The sequence below is a fragment of the Pavona decussata genome, unplaced genomic scaffold (genome assembly GCF_977016875.1).
Source record: "Pavona decussata unplaced genomic scaffold, jaPavDecu1.1 SCAFFOLD_102, whole genome shotgun sequence".
In the NCBI taxonomy this organism is placed as follows: domain Eukaryota; kingdom Metazoa; phylum Cnidaria; class Anthozoa; order Scleractinia; family Agariciidae; genus Pavona; species Pavona decussata.
Window position 1 is genome coordinate 5,597,037 of NW_028145517.1, and position 22,005 is coordinate 5,619,041.

General features: G+C 42.2%; 1 protein-coding gene across 1 annotated transcript in view; it reads left to right on the forward strand.

Annotated features, from left to right (window-relative positions):
- Positions 1-21,673, forward strand: part of LOC146471861 (uncharacterized) — a 40,130-nt gene extending 18,457 nt beyond the window's left edge. Inside the window, exons 4-10 of the mRNA XM_085120422.1 lie at positions 4,471-9,297; positions 10,015-11,505; positions 11,587-17,190; positions 18,186-18,401; positions 18,735-18,964; positions 19,431-19,608; positions 20,742-21,673. Coding sequence (XP_084976548.1) covers positions 4,471-9,297; positions 10,015-11,505; positions 11,587-17,190; positions 18,186-18,401; positions 18,735-18,964; positions 19,431-19,608; positions 20,742-20,782 — 12,587 coding nt within the window. The 3' untranslated portion in view covers positions 20,783-21,673. The remainder of the gene's footprint in view (positions 1-4,470; positions 9,298-10,014; positions 11,506-11,586; positions 17,191-18,185; positions 18,402-18,734; positions 18,965-19,430; positions 19,609-20,741) is intronic.
- Positions 21,674-22,005: the final 332 nt, after the last annotated feature.

Here is a 22,005-nt window from a genome sequence, read left to right on the forward strand (position 1 = left end):
ATAAATATATGTTCGGCTCGAATTCGCACGGCTTAGCTCCCGAGCGCGGCCTTCGGCCCGACAAATTTATTAACCTCGCTTCGCGAGGAAATATCTAAATTTGTCGAGCGTTTTTATAAAAGCCGCGCTTGTTGGAAAAATGCTCAAAATTGCAGTAATTCGTACACTTATAATAGAAAATGCACGGTCAAAGATTTTCTAACAACACTTCAGGAACATAGCGGGGCTATAAGAAATTAACCACTTCCTCAATTTTCCATACATCTTTGAATTTTCATCACAAACTTCAATGTAGAAAAACCGAAAACGGGATAACAGGCTTTCTAGCTGAACTCCATACCTCATTGTAAGGGAGAATAATCTTTACCTTTTATCTTAAGTTTGCGGTAGATAGTTTTTCTGGTTTAAAATTTTTTCGGAAGTTATTCCATATGCGATCTCAGGTTTTCCCCATACAAACATTCCGTTTTGTTCCGTGGTTGCCCCTAAGGGGGTTACGCGCAAACGTTCTAACATGTTCACAGCTTATTTTACGGGCGTTTCCTACTTTTTCTAGAACTGGCAGGCCAATCCAGTCAGTTTATGAACGAAATCAGTGCACCAATTTAAGTGCTTGTTTCTTGGCTATTTAAAACCGTCGTTCTTAAAAAAAAAAAAAGGATTTGTGCCATTGTGAAGGAATTCAAAGGATGGTACATAACCAACCCTTCAAAAATTGGTGAATCATGTAATGTTTAAAACACGAGCAGCACTGTTTTATCGGGACTTAAAACCACGAGGCGCAGCCGAGTGGTTTTAGACCCGATAAAACACGTGCTGCGAGATTTTTAAACGGCTTCAAAAACACTCCTGGAAAAGTGTGTGTCAAGAGAGTTCATAGCAATGATGCTTTTGTGAACGTTGGAAAAACATTAAACACCACATAAAATAAGGAGGAGGTTTTACCGGGTTTTAACACCACTGCGCGTGATGTTTTATCGACCATTTGATAGGTCAGTGGGCTAATGAATTATTTGAAGTTTGATCTTGATTGGTCTGGCCGGCTAGTTCAAATAAGAGCATGACTACCGGCACGAACTTGCATGAGATCAGTTTGACACTATATGAGGAGAACTTCAGACCAGTATGAAATTTTTACAAGAGACCAAATATTCCGCTATAAAAGAGCAAGCCCATCCTTTCTTTCACACCTTTGTGGGTAAAAGGCAAATTTAGACGCCGTTCAGTCGTGGCACGTTGTTAACTAAAGCGTCCTTTGAAAAAAATATGCCCCATAATATCATCAAAGCAATTCAAGACATCCGTTTATAATTCGGTTATTCTGAAAACTAAGCCGTTTTATCAGTAAGGTTAGTAGAAAAAGGCGCATGTTGTTTGACAATTGTTTACGCTCTGATGCTTAACTGAAGGCGAGGCCAATTTTAAACCGGAATTTCCTGTTTAAATACGACGGCATTTTACTTTTGTGGTCTGTTTTCGCCAATGAGACGAAGACAGCAGCATTCAGAAACAGAGAGAAACGGAACAAATATTAACTTTATTTTTTTCTCAGCACAAACGTGCTTTCCGTAAGAAAAAGGGCAGTTAACAACGGAAACAACAAGAGGAGATAGTTTCTGAGAAAAACATAAGCAAGCGTTAGTATGGAGACAGACCTAAAGTCGTATCGGTCTTGAGTTGAAACCGGTCTCATGTAATCAGGGCCTAACAGAACACAAACACTTTCATCTCCCGCAAGCAGTAGACCTTACTGCATAATCGGCGGAGAAGAGAGTGGGGGAGTTGCTGTAGCCCCCCCCTCCCCACGTTTTGGTGCCCAAAATATCACGTAGTATAAAAATTGGCAAAGTATTCAATCTCTTGATCTTTTCACAAATCGTTTTGCCAGCATCGCGCTTGGCGAAATAATATGTTGTAAAACGTTTGATGCAGTGAGAACTGCGCTACCCGAAGTACGTCAGGTTACAAATATACGGACCATGTGCGAAGCTTTCAACAAAACTCCTGTCACCAAAACACTGTTAGAAGAGGTACACAAATTCTTACGGATGTATTTGACGTTACCAGTAGCATCCGCGACTTCAGAGCGCACATTTTCTGTCCTCAGGCGACTCAAGAACTACCTAAGAAGAACCATGAAACAGGACCGCCTGAACAACTGCCTACTGATGCATTGTCACAAATCACAAATCGATTACGGACACACTAGACACTGTAAAAATTGCAAAGAGGTTTGCTTGTGCCAACGAACAACGCAAAAGGCATTCTGGAAAATTTGAGTAGGGGTATGCACATGGCTGGGTGAAAGATGAATATGCTGTTAACATAAAATTGATTTACCTTTATTTCCCTTAGTAGTTAATTTCAGTAGTTATTACATTTTATTTTTTCGCCTTATCTTGTAATTTTAATATATTGTGGGTGAAAAGCCCCTGAAAGGGAGCTTCAATAAACGTATGTATGTGTGTATGTATGGTGACGCGAACAATTTTATTGTCGAGTGGTAAAAACAATATTTTACGCCTGAATAAAATATTGTTTTTAACACGAGAAAATAAAGTTCAGATGTTCAAGCCACCGTGTAATTTTCATTTTATTATATAGACAAATCTATCGCTCGGCATTTTTCACCGACTGTTTCCACAAAAAACGTGAAAAAGTGGGAAATGATGTCATCAATGAGGATATGGAAAATACGACACTCGGGCCCATGATATAGTTTCGTATGAATTTTACGAGTGGTGCATTTTCCAGTAAAACACTCCTGTCTATATAATAACGAGAGCTTTCCCGACTTAACCAGTTAAATATGTAGTATCCAGCACATTCAAACCGAACACGAAACGAAAACTTGCCAAGCAGAGTGCTACTGCTGGGCAAAATTACGTATTACCAACTTTCCTCCAAGGCCTTTTTTTACTCGCTTTCACGAAAATGCAAGGAGCAAACTTTTGTAATTTCCGTCAGTTTGAATTTCGTTCTAACGTTTCTTCGAATCCTCTGCAGCCATTGAGCTCGAAGGTTTGGATCTTTCGGAAAATTGAAAAAAGCCGACTCTCTTTCCGTTGGCATCTACAGTTCCCCTCTGGTTGCAAAGAGGACCACAGCAATTAATATTTGAACTCGAGCTCATCCCCAATGAAATGAGCAGTCAAGAAACTGTCGCATTAAAGAAATCGCTTTTAGATGACCGATAATTTCAACGTAAGTTGGCCAGTTAATTGGCCAAAGTTTGCACGAAAACAAATTTTTATCCCCAAACGCCTCGATTCCATGTTTGGCCGCGCGCTCCTCCCAGGTTGGCGGCCATTTGTGAGTAAGGTGTATAGGGCGGCCTAAGGGGTGATATGCGTGAACGTTTATGTAGAGCGATTTTATGAAGAAGTTAAACCTGATGTTCACCAACGTTGTTAGCATCCGGTTTTTGGTGTTCGTCTTTGTAAACAATCTAAAAATAACCCAAAATATGAAGTGTTTACGCAATTGTATGCTAAAAAATCCAAGATGGAATTTTAATTTTTGAATTTCATGAAATCCTAAAGGGCGATTTACACGGTACGACTTTGTCGCATGCGATAAGCTTACGACAGGCCTACGACACGAATTGTTTCGTGTAAATCAAACCTACAACTCGCTTACGACTGTCGTGTACTTCACAAAAAATGTCGTAAGATCCTAAGACAATCGTAGGTATAGGCAATGTTGAATGACGAGAGTTGTGTGTGATTTTTTGCATGACGCGAGCAGCGCGCGCTCTAGAAATCGCATGCAACAGGCGTAAGCAAAAGTTGTACCGTCTAAATCGGACTTAAGATGTATCGTACCCAAAGGTATTCCCTTGGCCCACGAACGTGATACGACCCCTTCACACCTCTAGGGTCAGCAACGTATTCTCAAACAATAAGGGGAGCGATTGGATTATTTTGGCTGGAACAATACAAGCTACTGTCATCATCTTTTCTTGTGGAACTAGTATCCCACACAAATCAGCGTCTACTTTTCCATCCGCTAAATGTCTCAGTTACCGCTGGAATACGGCGAATGCTTCTATACAGGAGAATTTTTTTGCAGATGGAGAACAATGTATTCGCGTATAACCTTCTCTTCAGGTTTCTGATACGGCTGTAAAGATCGACAAGAGCACGGATAATTACTTTTGTCATTCGAGCTTTCTTTATTGCTGTAAAGGTATCGGTAGTACCCCTTTGTAAATTTGTTGGGCTTGTTCTTCGATATTATGCAAAACAAATTTCTGCTACAACAACGATAAAAAACTTATTAAACGAAGATTTGTGAAGAAAAAATTTGCTCGTGCACAACCAGCTAAGCACCAATCAAAGGAAAGTCACGGAGTAGCCCTTTATTAGGAATTACATGACTTTTAAGAATTTCCTTGTCTCAATCTAGTTCACTCTTTTTATTGTAAAAATTGATGTACTGAATCTTTGATGTTCTTTCTTGTTTTTACAGAGGGTATGATAGTTGGCTGGGCACCATCAGAAGCTGGTTCAACCGACATAGGCATACAAGTACTAACATCACCACCACTCAACGAAACCGTTGAAGAAAAACCTGACACCGACGCCAACGCAATTCCAACGCCGCTGGGAGAAAAAGTCGACACTGAGACACCAGCTCCTAATCTTGCACAAGAAGGCAATGAAGTGGTTTTGGGAGGTGATGATTTGAAAACGGATCCACAACCCACAGTTCCATCTGGTGGTGACATAGTAGACGTCGTCGACGTCGAGCCAACAACACATCCTAGCACCACCACACCAGCAACTAAAGCTCCAAAATCGCCCTCAAGGAAACCAACAAGCGATTCACCTTCTGATGACGTCACAGAAGAATCATCCACAACAGAAAGTTCGCCGACACAGTTTCCAACAGACCATGACGTCATAGATATCGTAGACGCCCAAACAACACGTGCCTCCACCACAACAGAAACGTCTAGAACCAGTCCCGCCCAAAGTAAAAAGACCTCAACTAAGTCAACTTCTGAAGAAGACAGAAGTGAGTCACCTTCGGAAGAAGAAACAACTGAGTTACCTTCTGAAGGAGCCACAACTGAGTCATCTTCTGAAGAAGCGACTACTGAATCACCATCTGAAAAAGTCACAACAGAGTCACCTCCTGGAGAAGCGATAACTGAGTCACCTTCGGAAGAAGAAACGACTGAGTTACCTTCTGAGGGAGCCACAACTGAGTCATCTTCTGAAGAAGCGACTACTGAATCACCTTCTGCAGAAGCGACAACAGAGGCAACTCCTGAAGAAGCGACTACTGAATCACCTTCTGCAGAAGCGACAACAGAGGCAACTCCTGAAGAAGCGACAACTGAGTCACCATCGGAAGACGCAGCAACTCAGTTACCTTCTGATGGAGCCACAACTGACTCAGCTTCTGAAAAAGCGACAACTGAGCAGAACATAGAAGAAGTAACAACTGAGTCACCTTCTAACAAAGTAAAAACTGAGTCACCTTCTGAAGAAAGAACAACTGAATCACCTTCTGAAGAAGCAGCAACTGAGCAACCTTCTGAAGAAGCACCAACTGAGTCACTTTCTGAAGGAGTAACAACTGGGTCACCTTCTGAAGAAGTAACAACTGGATCTCCTTATAAAGAGGCCACATCTGAATCACCTTCTGAAGAAGTAGAAACTGAGTCACCTTCTGAAAAAGTAACAGCTGAGTCACCTTCTAAAGAAGTAACAACTGAGTCACTTTCTGAAGGAGTAACAACTGGGTCACCTTCTGAAGAAGTAACAACTAAGTCACCTTCTGAAGAAGTAAAAACTGGGTCACCTTCGGACGAGGCAACAACTGAGTCACCTTCTAACGAAGTAACAACTGAATCACCTTCTAAAGAAGTAACAACTGAATCACCTTCTGAAGAAGTAACAACTGAGTCACCTTCTGAAGAAGGCACAACTGAGTCATCTTCTGACGAGGCAACGACTGAGTCACCACCTGAAGAAGTAACAGCTGAGTCATTTTCTGAAGAAGTAACGACAGAGTCACCTACTAAAAAAGCAACAACTGAATCACCTTCGGAAGAAGTAACAACTAAGTCACCTACTGAAAAAGAAACAACTCAGTCACCTTCTGAAGAAGTTTCAACTGAGTCACCTTTTGAAGAAGTAAAAACTGAGTCACCTTCTGATGAAGTAACAACTAAGTCACCTTCTGAAGAAGAAACAACTGGGTCACCTTCTGAAGAAGTAACAACTGAGTCACCTTCTGAAGAAGAATCAACGGAGTCACCTTCCAAAGAAGTAACAACTGAGTCATCTTCTGAAGAAGTAACGACAGAGTCACCTTCTGAAGAAGCAACAACTGAGTCACCTTCTGAAGAAGTTACAACTGGGTCACCTTCTGAAGAAGTAACAACTGAGTCACCTTCTGAAGAAGAATCAACGGAGTCACCTTCCGAAGAAGTAACAACTGAGTCACCTTCTGAAGAAGTAACGACAGAGTCACCTTCTGATGAGGTAACAACTGAGTCATCTTCTGAAGAAGTAACGACAGAGTCACCTTCTGAAGAAGCAACAACTGAGTCACCTTCTGATGAAGTAACAACTAAGTCACCTTCTGAAGAAGTAACGACAGAATCACCTTCTGAAGAAGTAACGACAGAGTCACCTTCTGAAGACGTAACGACAGAGTCACCTTCTGAAGAAGTAACAACTGAGTCACCTTCTGAAGAAGTAATGACAGAGTCACCTTCTGATGAAGTAACGACAGAGTCACCTTCTGATGAAGTAACAACTGAGTCATCTTCTGAAGAAGTAACGACAGAGTCACCTTCTGAAAAAACAACAACTGAGTCACCTTCTAAAGAAGTAACAACTGAGTCACCTTCTGAAGAAGTAACAACTGAGTCACCACCTGAAGAAGTAACATCTAAATCACCTTCTGAAGAAGTAACGACAGAGTCACCTCCAAAAGAAGTAACAACTGAATCACCTTCTGAAGAAGTAACAACAGAGCCACCTTCTGAAGAAGTAACAACTGATTCACCTTCTGAAGAAGTAACAACTGAGTCACCTTCTGAAGAAGTAACGACAGAGTCACCTTTTGAAGAAGTAACGACAGAATCACCTTCTGAAGAAGTAACGACAGAATCACCTTCTGAAGAAGTAACAGCAGAGCCACCTTCTGAAGAAGTAACAACTGAGTCACCTTCTGAAGAAGTAACAACTGAGTCACCTTCTGAAGAAGTAACAACTGAGTCACCTTCTGAAGAAGTAACGACAGAATCACCTTCTGAAGAAGTAACGACAGAATCACCTTCTGAAGAAGCAACAACAGAGCCACCTTCTGAAGAAGTAACAACTGAGTCACCTTCTCAAGAAGTAACAACTGAGTCACCTTCTGAAGAAGTAACGACAGAGTCACCTTCTGAAGAAGTAACGACAGAATCACCTTCTGAAGAAGTACCGACAGAGTCACCTTCTGAAGAAGTAACGACAGAGTCACCTCCAGAAGAAGTAACAACTGAGTCACCTTCTGAAGAAGTAACAACTGAGTCACCTTCTGAAGAAGTAACGACAGAGTCACCTTCTAAAGAAGTAACGACAGAATCACCTTCTGAAGAAGTAACGGCAGAGTCACCTTCTGAAGAAGTAACGACAGAGTCACCTTATGAAGAAGTAACAACTGAGTCACCTTCTGAAGAAGTAACGACAGAGTCACCTTCCGAAGAAGTAACGACAGAGTCACCTTCTGAAGAAGTAACAACTGAGTCACCTTCTGAAGAAGTAACGACAGAGTCACCTTCTGAAGAAGTAACGACAGAGTCACCTCCAAAAGAAGTAACAACTGCGTCACCTTCTGAAGAAGCAACAACTGAATCACCTTCTGAAGAAGCAACAAACGAATCACCTTCTAAAGAAGCAACAACTGAATCATCTTCTGAAGAAGTAACAACTGGGTCACCTTCTGACGAAGTAACAACCGAGTCACCTTCTCAAGAAGCAACAACTGAATCACCTTCTGAAGAAGAAACAACTAGGTCACCTTCTGAAGAAGTAAGAACTGAATCACCTTCTGAAGAAGCAACAACTGAATCACCTTCTAAAGAAGTAACAACTGAGTTACCTCCTGAAGAAACAACAAGTGAGCCACCCTCCGAAGAAGCAACAACTGAGTCACCTTCTGAAGAAGCAACAACAGAGTCACCTTCAGAAGAAGCAACAACTGAGTCACCTTCTAAAGACGTAACTACTGAGTCACCTTCTGAAGAATTAACAACTGGGTCACCTTCTGAAGAAGTAATAACTGGGTCACCTTTCGAAGATTCAACAACTGAGTCACCTACAGAAGAAGCAACAACTGAGTCACCTTCTGAAAACGTAGCTACTGAGTCAGCGTCTGAAGAAGTGACAACTTGGTCACCTCCTGAAGAAGTAACAACTGAGTCACCATCAAAAGAAGCCATAACTGAGTCACCATCAAAAGAAGCCACAACTGAGTCACCTTCTGAAGAAGTAACAACTGAGTCACCTTCTGGAGAAGCAACAACTGAATCATCTTCGGAAGAAGTTACAACTGAGTCACCATCTGAAGAAGTAACAACTGAGACACCTTCTCAAGAAGTAACAACTGACTTACCTTCTGAAGAAGCAGCGACAGAGTCACCTTCTGAAGAAGCCACGACAGAGTCACCTTCAGAAGAAGCAACAACTAAGTCACCTTCTGAAGAAGCAACAACTGAGTCACCTTCTAAAGAAGTAACAACTGAGTCACGTTCGGAAGAAGCCACAAGTGCCTCACCTTCTAAAGAAGTTACAACTGAGTCACCTTCTGAAGAAGCAACAACTGAGTCACCTTCTAAAGAAGTAACTAAATCACCTTCTAAAGAAGTGACAACTGAGTCACCATCGGAAGAAGCCACAACTGAGTCACCTTCTGAAAAAGTAACAGCAGAGTCACCTTCTGAAGAAGCAACAACTAAATCACCTTCTGAGGAAGCAAAAAGTGAAGCACCTTCTGCCACAACTGAGTCACCAGCTGAAGAAGCCAGAACTGAGTCTCCTTCTGAAGAAGCAACGACTGAGTCACCTTCTGAAGAGGCAACAACAGAATCGCCTTCTAAAGAAGACACAACCGAATCACCTTCTGAAGAGGCAACAACTGAGTCACCATCTGAAGGAGCGACAACTGAGACACCTAAAGAAGAAGCAACAACAGAAAAACTTTCTCAAATAGCCACAACTGAATCCCCTTCTCAAGAAGCCACAACTGAATCACCTTCTAAGGAAGCAACAACTGAGACAGCACCTGTAGAAACAACACAAAAGTCACCATCTCAAGAGGCAAAAACTGAGTCAGAATCTGGAGAAGCAACAAGAGAATCACCATCCAAAACAACAACGGAATCACCTTTTGAAGAAGCCACAACTGAGTTAACTTCACCTACCAAAAAACCCACAAAGGCGTCCCCTTCTCTGGGACGGACAACTGAATTGCGTTCTGAAGAAGAAAAAACTGAAGTTCCCATTACAGAACTAAAAACTGATTCACCCTCTATAGAAGGTTCAACTGAATCGTCTTCTCTAGTGCCAACAAAAGCATCTCCTGCTGTGACCGTTACTTCGGAATTGCCTTCGGAAGAAGGAACAACACAATCATTAATTAAAACCGTAGGCGTGGTAACTGAGGCTCCAACTGAATCAGAAGCTCAAGAAAAGGAGTCGACAACAGCGGCAGTTACTCCATCGGAGGAGGCGACAAAAAGGTCACCTTCTAAAGAAACCACCACTGAATCGGCTTCTGAACTAGCCACAACAGAGTCACCTTCTGACGAAGCCACAACCGAGTCATCTTTCGAAGTAGCAACTAAACTACCATCTGAAGAAGGCACAAATAAGTCGCCTTCTTCAAAAACCACATCTGAAGCACTAACAGAGTCACCGTCCAAAGAAACCCTATCTGAATCACCATCTGAACAATCAACAAATGAGTCACCATCTGAAGAAGCAACAACAGGGTCACCATCTGCAAAATCATCAACTGAGTCACCATCTGAAGAATCGTCAACTGAGTCACCATCTGAAGAAGTCACGAGTGAGTCACCATCTGAAAAATCAACAACTGAGTCACCTCTTGAAGAGGTCACGACAGAGTCACCTTCAGTAGGAGCAACAACTGAATCACCATCTGAAGAAGCCTCAACTGACTTGCCATCTGAAGAAGCAACAACTGAGTCACCACCTGAGGAAGCCACAACTGAGTCACCATCTGGTGAATCAACAACTGAGTCACCATCTAAAGGAGCAACAACTGAATCACCATCTGAAGAAGCCAAAACTGACTTGCCATCTGAACAAGCCACAACTGACTTGCCATCTGAAGAAGTCACAACTGAGTCACCATCTGGTGAATCAACAACTGAGTCACCATCTAAAGGAGCAACAACTGAATCACCATCTGACGAAGCCAAAACTGACTCGCCATCTGAACAAGCCACAACTGACTTGCCATCTGAAGAGGCCACAACTGACTTGCCATCTGAAGAAGTCACAACTGACTTGCCATCTAAAGAAGCCACAACTGACTTGCCATCTGAAGAAGTCACAACTGACTTGCCATCTGAAGAAGCCACAACTGACTTGCCATCTGAAGAAGCCACAACTGAGTCACCATCTGAAGAAGTCACAACTGAATCACCTTCTGAAGAAGTCACAACTGAATCACCATCTGAAGAAGTCACAACAGAGTCACCACCTGAGAAAGCCACAACTGTGTCACCATCTGGTGAATCAACAACTGAGTCACCATCTGAACAAGCCACAACTGAGTCACCATCTGAAGAAGTCACAACTGACTCGCCATCTGAAGAAGCCACAACAGACTCGCCATCTGAAGAAGCCACAACTGAGTCACCATCTGAAGAAGTCACAAGTGAATCACTATCTGAAGAAGTCACAACTGAATCACCACCTGAGAAAGCCACAACTGAGTCACCACCTGAGAAAGCCACAACTGAGTCACCATCTGGTGAATCAACAACTGAGTCACCATCTGATGAATCAACAGCTGAATCACCATCTGAAGAAGCCACAACTGAGTCGCCATCTGAAGAAGCCACAACTGAGTCGCCATCTGAAAAATCAACAACTGAGTCACCTCTTGAAGAGGTCACGACAGAGTCACCTTTAGTAGGAGCAACAACTGACTCACCATCTGAAGAAGCCACAACTGAGCCACGATCTGAAAAAGTCACAACTGAGTCACCTTTTGAAGAAGCCACAACTGAGCCACCTTCTGAAGAAGTCACAACTGAGTCACCTTCCGAAGAAGCAACAACTGAGTCACCTTCTGAAGAAGCAACAACTAAGTCACCATCTGAAGAAGCAACAACTAAGTCACCTTCTGATGAATCAACAACGGAGTCACCATCTGAAGAAGCAACAACTGAGTCACCATCTGATGAATCAACAACTGAGTCACCTTCTGAAGAAGCAACAACTAAGTCACCTTCTGATGAATCAACAAGTGAGTCACCTTCTGAAGAAGCCACAACTGAGTCCTCATCTGATGAATCAACAACTCAGTCACCATCTGATGAATCAACAGCTGAGTCACCATCTGAAGAGGTAACAACTGAGTCACCATCTGATGAATCAACAGCTGAGTCACCATCTGAAAAAGCAACAACTGAGTCGCCTTCTGATGAATCAACAAGTGAGTCACCTTCTGATAAGTCACCGTCTGAAAAAGCAACAACTGAGTCACCATCTGAAAAAGTCACAACTGAGTCAGCATCTGAAGAAGCAACAACTGAGTCACCATCTGAAAAAACAAAAACTGAGTCACCTTCTGATGAATCAACAACTGAGTCACCATCTGAGAAAGTCACAACTGAGTCACCATCTGAAGAAGCCACATCTGAGTCACCATCTAAAGAAGACACAACTGAGTCACCTTCAGAAGAAGTAACAACAGATTCACCTTCTGAAGAAGCAATAACCGAATCACCTTCTGAAGAATCAACAACTGAGTCACCTTCTAAAAAAGCCACAACTGAGTCACCATCTGAAGAAGTCACAACTGAGCCACCATCTGAAGAAGTCACAACTGAGTCACCTTCTGAAGAAGTCACAACTGCGTCACCTTCTGAAGAATCAACAACTGAGTCGCCTTCCGAAGAAGCCACAACTGAGCCACCATCTGAAGAAGTCACAACTGAGTCCCCTTCAGAAGAAGCCACAACTGAGTCACCTTCAGAAGTAAAAACTGAGCAACTTTCAAAAGAAGCCACAACTGAATCACCTTCTGAAGAAGAAAAAACTGAGTCGCCATCTGAAGAAGCAACAACACATTCACCTTCTGAAGAATCAACAACTGAGTCACCTTCTGACGAAGCAACAACGGAGTCACCTTCAGAAGAAGATACAACTGAGTCACCTTCTGAAGTAGTAACAACTGAGTCACCTGAAGAAGCAACAACTGAATCACCTTCTGACAAAGCAACAACGGAGTCACCTTCAGAAGAAGATACAACTGAGTCACCTTCTGAAGAAGTAACAACTGAGTCACCTTCTGAAGAATCAACAACTGAGTCACCTTCTGACGAAGCAACAACGGAGTCACCTTCTGAAGAAGTAACAAGTGAGTCACCTTCTGAAGAAGTAACAACTGAGTCACCTTCTGAAGAATCAACAACTGAGTCACCTTCTGACGAAGCAACAACGGAGTCACCTTCTGAAGAAGCAACAACTGAGTCACCTTCTGAAGAAGTAACAACTGAGTCACCTTCTGAAGAAGCCACAAGTGAGTCACCTTCTGAAGACGCCACAACTGAATCACCTTCTGAAGAAACAACAACTGAGTCACCTTCTGAAGAAGCAACAACTGAATCACCTTCTGAAGAATCAACAACTGAGTCACCTTCTGAAAAAGTAACAACTGAATCACCTTCTGAAGAAGCCACAAGTGAGTCACCTTCTGAAAAAGTAACAACTGAATCACCTTCTGAGGAAGCAACAACTGAGCCACCTTCTGAACAAGCAACAACGGAGTCACCTTCTAAAGAAGCAATAACTGAGTCACCCTCTGAAGAGGCAATAACTGAATCACCATCTGAAGAAGCAACAACTGTGTCACCTGAAGAAGCAACAACTGAGTCACCTAGTGAAGAAGCAACAACTGATTCACCTTCTGAACAAGCAACAACAGAGTCACCTTCTGAAAAAGTAGCAACGGCATCACCTTCTGAAGCAGCAACAACTGAAGCACCTTCTGAAGAAGCAATAACTGAGTCACCTTCTGAACAAGCAACAACGGAATCACCTTCTGAAGAAGTAACATCGGAATCATCTTCTGAAGAAGCCACAACTGGCCCACGTTCTGAAGAACCCACAACTGAGTTTACGTCTGAAATAGCGATAAGTAAATCACCCACCAAAAAAGCCACAACGGCGGCAACTTCTCAAGGATGGACAACTGAATTGCCTTCTGAAGAAGTAAAAACTGACGTTCCCATTACAGAACTAAAAACTGAGTCACCCTCTGAAGAAGGTTTAACTGAATCGCCTTCTCTAGTGTCGACAACTGCATCTCCTGCTGTGGCCGTTACATCAGAATTTCCTTCGGAGGAAGGAACAACACAATCACTAATTAAAACCGTAGGCGTGGTAACTGAGGCTCCAACTGAATCACAAGCTCAAGAAAAGGAGTCGACAACAGCGGCAGTCTCTCCTTCGGAAGAAGCCACAACAAAGTCAGCTGCTGAAGAAACCACAACTGAATCACCTTCTGAAGAATTCACAAATGAACCATCTTCACAAGAAGCTACAACTGAGTCACCTTCCGAAGAAGTAGCATCTGAAAAACCTTCTGAACAAGCCACAACTCAGCCATCCTCCGAACAAGTGGCAACTAAAATAGCCACAACTAAGTCACCTTCTGCAGAAGTCACCTCCAAGTCACCTTCTGAAGAGGCCACATCTGAACGACCTTCTGAAGAAGCCACATCTGAATCTCCTTCTGAAGAAGCCACAACTGAAGCACCTTCTGAAGGAGTCACATCAGAATCACCTTCGGCAGAAGTCACCTCCGAGTCACCTGCTGAAGAGGTCACATCTGAACGACCTTCTGAAGAAGCCACAACTGAAGCACTTTCTGAAGGAGTCACATCGGAATCACCTTCTGCAGAAGCCATCACTAAATCACCTTCTAAAGAGGCAACAACTGAGTCACCATCTGAAGAAGTAACAACTGAGTCACCCTCTAAAGAAGCAACAACCAAGTCACTTTCTGAAGAAGTAACAACTGAGACACCTTCAGAAGAAGGCACAACTGAGTCACTATCTGAAGAAGTAACGACTGAGTCACCTCCTGAAGAGGTGACAACTGAGACACCTTCTGCAGAAGGAACAACAGAATCATCTTCTGAAGAAGCCACATCTGAATCACCTACTGAAAAAGCATCAACAGAATCACTTTCTGAACTAGCCACATCTGTATCACCTTTTGAAGAAGCGACAACTGAGCCACCTTCTGAACAAGCAACAACGGAGTCACCTTCTAAAGAAGCAATAACTGAGTCACCTTCTGAAGAAGCAATAACTGAATCACCATCTGAAGAAGCTAAAACAGAGTCACCTTCTGAAGAAGCAACAACTGAGTCACCTTCTGAAGAAGCAACAACTAAAGCACCTTCTGAAGAAGCAACAACTGAGTCACCTTCTGAAAAGGCAACAATGGAATCACCTATTGAGGAAGTTACAACCGAGTCACTTTCTGAAGAAGCGACAACTAAATCACCTTCTGAACAAGCAACAACGGAATCACCTTCTGAAAAAGCAACATCGGAATCATCTTCTGAAGAAGCCACAACTGGCCCACGTTCTGAAGAACCCACAACTGAGTTTACGTCTGAAATAGCGATAAGTAAATCACCCACCAAAAAATCCACAACGGCGGCAATGTCTCAAGGATGGACAACTGAATTGCCTTCTGAGGAAGTAAAAACTGACGTTCCCATTACAGAACTAAAATCTGAGTCACCCTCTGAAGTAGGTTTAACTGAATCGTCTTCTCTAGTGTCGACAACTGCATCTCCTGCTGTGGCCGTTACATCAGAATTGCCTTCGGAGGAAGGAACAACACAATCACTAATTAAAACCGTAGGCGTGGTAACTGAGGCTCCAACTGAATCACAAGCTCAAGAAAAGGAGTCGACAACAGCGGCAGTCTCTCCTTCGGAAGAAGCCACAACAAAGTCAGCTGCTGAAGAAACCACAACTGAATCACCTTCTGAAGAATTCACAAATGAACCATCTTCACAAGAAGCTACAACTGAGTCACCTTCCGAAGAAGTAGCAACTGAAAAATTTTCTGAACAAGCCACAACTCAGCCATCCTCCGAACAAGTGGCAACTGAAATAGCCACAACTAAGTCACCTTCTGCAGAAGTCACCTCTGAGTCACCTTCTGAAGAGGCCACAACTGAACGACCATCTGAAGAAGCCACAACTGAAGCACCTTCTGAAGGAGTCACATCTGAATCACCTTCTGCAGAAGCCATCACTAAAACACCTTCTAAAGAGGCAACAACTGAGTCACCATCTGAAGAAGTAACAATTGCGTCACCTTCCAAAGAAGCAACAACCGGGTCATCTTCTGGAGAAGTAATACCTGAGACACCTTCAGAAGAAGGCACAACTGAGTCACTATCTGAAGAAGCAACAACTGAGTCACCTCTTGAGGAGGTAACAACTGAGACACCTTCTGCAGAAGGAACAACAGAATCATCTTCTGAAGAAGCGACATCTGAATCACCTACTGAAAAAGTATCAACAGAATCACCTTCTGAACCAGCCACATCTGAGTCACCTCCTGAAGAGGTAACAACAGAGTCACTATCTGAAGAAGCGACAACTGAGTCTCCTTCTGAAGAACCCACAAGTAAATCACCTTCTGAAGAAGTAACAACTGGGTCACCTTCTGAACTAGCCACATCTGAATCACCTTCTGAAAAAGTAACAACAGAGTCACCTTCTGAAGAAGCCACAACTGAATCACCTTCTGAAAAACTAACAACAGAGTCACCTTCTGAAGAGGTCACATCAGAGTCACCTTCTGAAGAAGGCACAAGTGAGTCACCATCTGAAGAAGTAACAACAGAATCACCTTCTGAACTAGCCACATCTGAATCACCTTCTGAAAAAGTAACAACAGAGTCACCTTCTGAAGAAGCCACAACTGAATCACCTTCTGAAAAAGTAACAACAGAGTCACCTTCTGAAGAAGTAACATCTGAATCAACTTCTGAAGAAGTCACGACTGAATCACCTTCTGAAGGAGTCATATCTGAGTCACCTTCTGAAGAAGCGACAACTAAGTCTCCTTCTGAAGAAGTCACAACTGAATCACCTGAAAAAGCCACAACTGAATCACCTTCTGAAAAAGTAACAACAGAGTCACTTTCTGAAGAAGTAACATCTGAATCACCTTCTGAAGAAGCCACGACTGACTCATCTTCTGAAAAAGCGACAAGTGAGTCTCCTTCTGAAGAAGCCACAACTGAATCACCTTCTGAAGAAACAACATCTGAGTCACCTTCTGTAGAAGGTGCTACTGAATCACCTTCGGAAGAACCCTCAACTGAATCCACATCTGAGTCACCTTCAGAAGAAGCCACAATTGAATCACCTACTGAAAAAGTCACAACTCTGTCACCTTCTGAAGAAGCTACTAGTGAATCGCCCTCGGAAGAAGTATCTACAATTTCTTCTCCTGTAGAGGGAACAACTGAATTACCTGTCAGTATAGGCCCTGTGACAGAATCTTCGTCTAATGCATCAGCTCAACTAAAACAGTCGACAAAAGTTTCAAGTAAATCATCCTCTGAAGTACCTACAACTTCGTCAGTTGAGGAAGCTACAAGTGAAATACCTTCTGAGGAAGTGATCTCAGCTACACCAACTGGTGAAACACCATCGGTACAGACTGCAACTCCTTCTGTTGTTGAGGCTACCACTGATGCTTCAAATGTGATCGATGACCTTACTACAACTCAATCGACATTTGCATCTACAAGTGTTAACACCACTGATGCTCCCACGGCGACTTCTACACCCACCAAGGTGATCACTGATGGGAACGGTATCGATAATGGTAATGGTATCGAAAACGGGAACGGGACTGAAACTATTGGAAGACTTCCTGGCAATGGTAATTAAGTTTTAATAATCTTACCTAGATGGTTTCAAATAATTTTAACTCGATATGGAACTAGACTGGAACCTCGAAAAATGTAGCATTTTTTTAAATAGGTGAAGTGGGCTGGAGTTAGCCTACGAAGTAAGCGTTTCAATGGAGTTTTCTACACTAAAAAGCGGGTTTGCGTATTTTGGATGCGTGTGAAATGGGGGCCATTTCAGTGCGGTCAAATAGCGAAAAACGCACAGACGAAAACGCTTGCTGTGGAGGCAAGGCTGGGGTACAGAACACGGAACACATGTTCTTTAACTACGAGAATGTTCGCACTTTACAATTTTTGGGCAATAAAATAGGGACAGAAAACTTTCGGACAATTTCTTGGGACGGTTCGAACTGTGTGTATGGAAATTTCGATTAAGCGGTCTGAGAGAATATAACAGTCTAAATACTGGTAAATTCATCTATCACAGCTCCATTTAGATACTTCCATGCAAAACACAACAAACTACGGGATATATTTTGAGAAAAAAGAGCACAAGACAGAGTGAAAATTGCACAAAAAAACAACGCCTACACGGCTGTTGTGAGCATTATCGTAAACCTTTCTTGTTGTAAAATTCTTAAAATTGGAGTTAGTTGCACATTTACCTAAAATAAACAATCGAAATGAAGAGATTTTCTTACGTTAAAAAATTCAGAGAAAGTGCTGAGTGCTGTTGGGTGCAGCTATTGTCTTATTCTACTTTACTAATTCACTTCTTGTAAAACATAACTTCACTTTACACGAACAATTTCTAGCTGATCCGGTGTCTCTGAATGCCTATCAACTTTACAATCCCAAAGAGGAAGAAAACGTTGTCCAAAATTTAACCATCTAAACTGGGTGTGTGGCTTAGCTGCCGGTGGAACTCCATGCGACAGAAACCGAGTAACTACCCAGCCTGATAACACGAAACTCTGAGGTTTGACGAAGCTGAAGTATAATCTCAACACTTCTTGTTTCACAGGAACATGCAGCGACAAAGTCTGTACGGACGGGAAAATGTGTATTATTAACGAAGAAGACAAGGAGGAGTGCCATTGTCCCACCGAGTGCCAGGAAGACGTAAAAGATCCTCACTGTTCTGTGTTTCATTCTGATTATGAAAACCTATGCGAAGTGCACCGTCATGCTTGCAGAATGCAAATCAACGTCGCCATCAAGCACAAAGGAAAATGCGAAGGTTTGAATGGTTACACTTGATTCGTAACTGTAGATCTAAGATTTGACCAGCCGCGAGTGCTCAGGAGCGAAAGTGGATTTGGTCTGCATCTCATAATTTCGCTATAATCACAGTGTATGCACTGAGTTTGGCACAAGTCTTTAGCATCACGCCAAGTCTCTCTCAGCAGGATGTTAGCTCGACAGAGCTTATCGTGCTTAATTACTGCCAGACGTCGTGCTAACGTCGAACTCAATTAGATGACAAGACGGTAGCGCCACATTTGAAACGAGCCTACTGTTTGTGTTTAAGTGGAGGGAAAAATATATTGCTGAAAACTTTTAACTCTTGCAGATTATGTGGAAGGCCAACAGATTTCACAACTGGCAGACGAGTCTCTCATTCCGACCGACCAGTGTTTGGAAGATGAAATTCTACAGTTCGCTGAACGATTTCAGGAATGGGCTTTGATTAACAAAGAAATTCATGAAAGCGAGGATCCAGAATCATTAGACCTTTTCTCGATAGTGACCCAAGCGCGAGAACGCGGACTGACACAAGAACAGAAGAGCGCCATTTTGAAGGTAAGCAAAATGCCCTCAATTAAAGGGACAGTGTCACAGATCTTAAGCGTACCTTTGAACAGCGAAAACAAAAACACATTTGAATCGATGGAAATGTTAAAATAATGATTCAGTTATGTTAACAACTATCCTATGAGTATATATAAGTAAGTAATTACTATCTTTTGCTGCTGATGGCTTGGATGGAAATGGATTACATCTTGAAGAAATTGGGCAATTTTTTTTAAGTTCTTCCTGCGTAGTTTTGAGAAATTGCTAAAAACGTATTTATAGTTTGGTCTTCATTGGAGAAATCAGCTAATATTTTCCACCCGGTGGTTTACGAATAATTTCATGTTAGAGAAAAGGTTCTATGTTAAATATTTGAGGAGCTTTGATCGAAATACAGCAAAATCTCCGTGACAGTACCCCTTTAAAGCTGAACGTTTGGCGCTCTCCCTCTTACATCGTTTTATCTCCATCTCAGTTCCAGTTTGATCAAATGGATCTCAACGGGGACGGTGTTCTTCAAAAAGCTGAAGTTGATGGTATCCTAACACACGTTCCACACGAGGAGTGCTTGTATGGTTTTATGATTTCAAGTGATGTCGACAAAAATCATGTTCTGAGCATCGACGAATGGATACAAGCCTTCAAATACGTCGGTGAGTACAAACGGGTTTTTTTTAGCAGTCTCGATAATGAAGGACGTTGAACCTTAAAAAACTGCGCAACGCGGTAAAGCTTTCTGCGCCGAAAAATCTGCATTCCTGTTCGCCAAACGTTTTAACAAGTCAAGCACTAACTATAACCATCTCATATCCAACAAACGTGAATGGAATAATTATTATTATTAAAAACTGCATCATTGTATAATGCAATTCGAGGGATTTGATTGGCTTAGCGGCCATGGTATATGAGCAATTATACCATGGCCGAGAAATGGCGACCATTAAATTGCCTTCTGGTCGTTCTTGCACAGCGAAATCAGTAAGATCTAGCAATATTTCTCGGTTGTTTTTAATAAAACAATTATTCCACTTGCGCTTGCTGGATATGAGATGATTATAGCCAACTCGGCGCTACGCGCCTCGTTGGCTATCTATCATCTCATATCCAACGCGCGCTCGTGGAATAATTGTTAATTATTCCACGAGCGCGTGTTGGATATGAGATGATAGATAGCAAACGAGGCGCGTACTGCTCAGTAGCTTTCCTTTGAATGGTCACACTTTAGGATTTCATCCACAGACTCGAAACTTAAAACCACCTTGTACAGCATAATAAACAGCACCACAGGAAAGTACTGCTCAATAACTTTCATTTGAATGGTCACACTTTAGAATTTCATCTGCAGACTCAAAAGTTAAAATCATCTTGTATAGGATAACAAACAGGACCACAGGAAAGAACTGCTCAGTAGCTTTCATTTGAATGATCACACTTTAGGATTTCACCCACGAACTCAAAAATTAGAACCTTCTTGTCCAGCATAATAAACAGCACCACAGGAAAGTACTGCTCAGTAGCTTTCATTTGAATGGTCACACTTTAGGATCCCATCCACAGACTCAAAAGTTAACAAATAGCACGACAGACAACGTAGTACGTCTCATTGTTGAAGCTCCTTGATGTGAATGGTCACACCTTAGTATTCAATCCACAAAAACTCAAATCTTTCCAATGCACGGTCGCACCCACAAACGTTAAGTTAGGACTATATTTTCTGTGTTGCAAACCGACACACATGTTGCGTAAAATTGTTTTCTAACAAATTATACTTTAATATTTCTTTCAGAGAACATAAGGGAGAATGGCGAGGATGTAGACGAACCCTAAACACAATAATTTCACGTTCTTCGTTGCTTGTTCCTGGTCTCATTTGTACCATACAAAGTCTACACCAACAAGGAAAAAGTGAAGTTGATGGAGCACTCCAGATTATTTAACTAATTACACGCTGAAATAACCAGTGAACATGCCACTTTTTCTTGACGAAGTTTTGCAATTCCAACTTCGCAATGCAGTCAGTTGTTTTAGTTTTCAGTGAAGTTTAAACACAAAAAACAAAGAACCATAACTAAATTAAGAACCGCTTAGCATAGTTCTGCTCCTCTTCATACTGTTGGAACCTATTTTATTTTTCCCCTTTTTAGGGAGCCCCAAAAGTTGTAGAAGTGCAACTTTCTTAGCTTATCCCCGAGTCAACTTGAGGGGTTTTAGATGGGGTGTTTACATCAGGCTCTTGAAGAAAGAGTTTAAGTTATGTTGCTAATTATCCTAGAGAAAGAAAGGCCATTCATGGCAATCCAATTCCCACAAAGGTGTGGGAACAACTTGATTACAACAATACGTACTTCAAACACACTTGGAAACTTACCTATTTACCTTGAAACAAGAAAAGTGTTTGTTCTCCTGAGAATAAAAAAAAATTGGAAATTTCATCAAAGAATAATTTCTAAATAATAATTACAAGTTAAATGAAGGTACAGTCAGGGATGGTGGAGCCGAATAAGGGGAAGATGTGGGGTGCATAGGACGGCTTTAGAGCCCTCCCCCCTTCTCTTCCCCCTACATGAATCAGTGGTTAGCCATTCTTTTTAACAGTTGTCTGAAGATTAGTGCAGTGGCTTAAATCCCATATGGACCCATATGTGAGTTGAGGTGTATACTTTACTCTTGCCAGATTAGATGGGACAACATAATTAGCTGGAAGTTAAGATGGACTAGAATCCCCGGGGGGGGTACTCCTCGGAATTCTTGGTGGGGGTGTGCCACCCGGGTCTTCAAATCCAGACCTTATTTCAGACCTAAACATACCATTTTCCACACCCGTTTTCAGACCTGACCTCTAAAATTCATACCCGTTTTCAGACCTGATAATTATGCATCAGTGCCGAACGGAAGTTGACGCAAGGAGTAAAAGTAAGCTGGAATGACATGTTTATCTATTTCTTTTTCTCGCTATCAGTTAGTCGTTCCAGTTACGTACTGAGAAGAAAAATATGTTTGTAAGCTTTCATAAATGTTCCCGGCCCCAAAAACCCGACCCGATTTCAGAC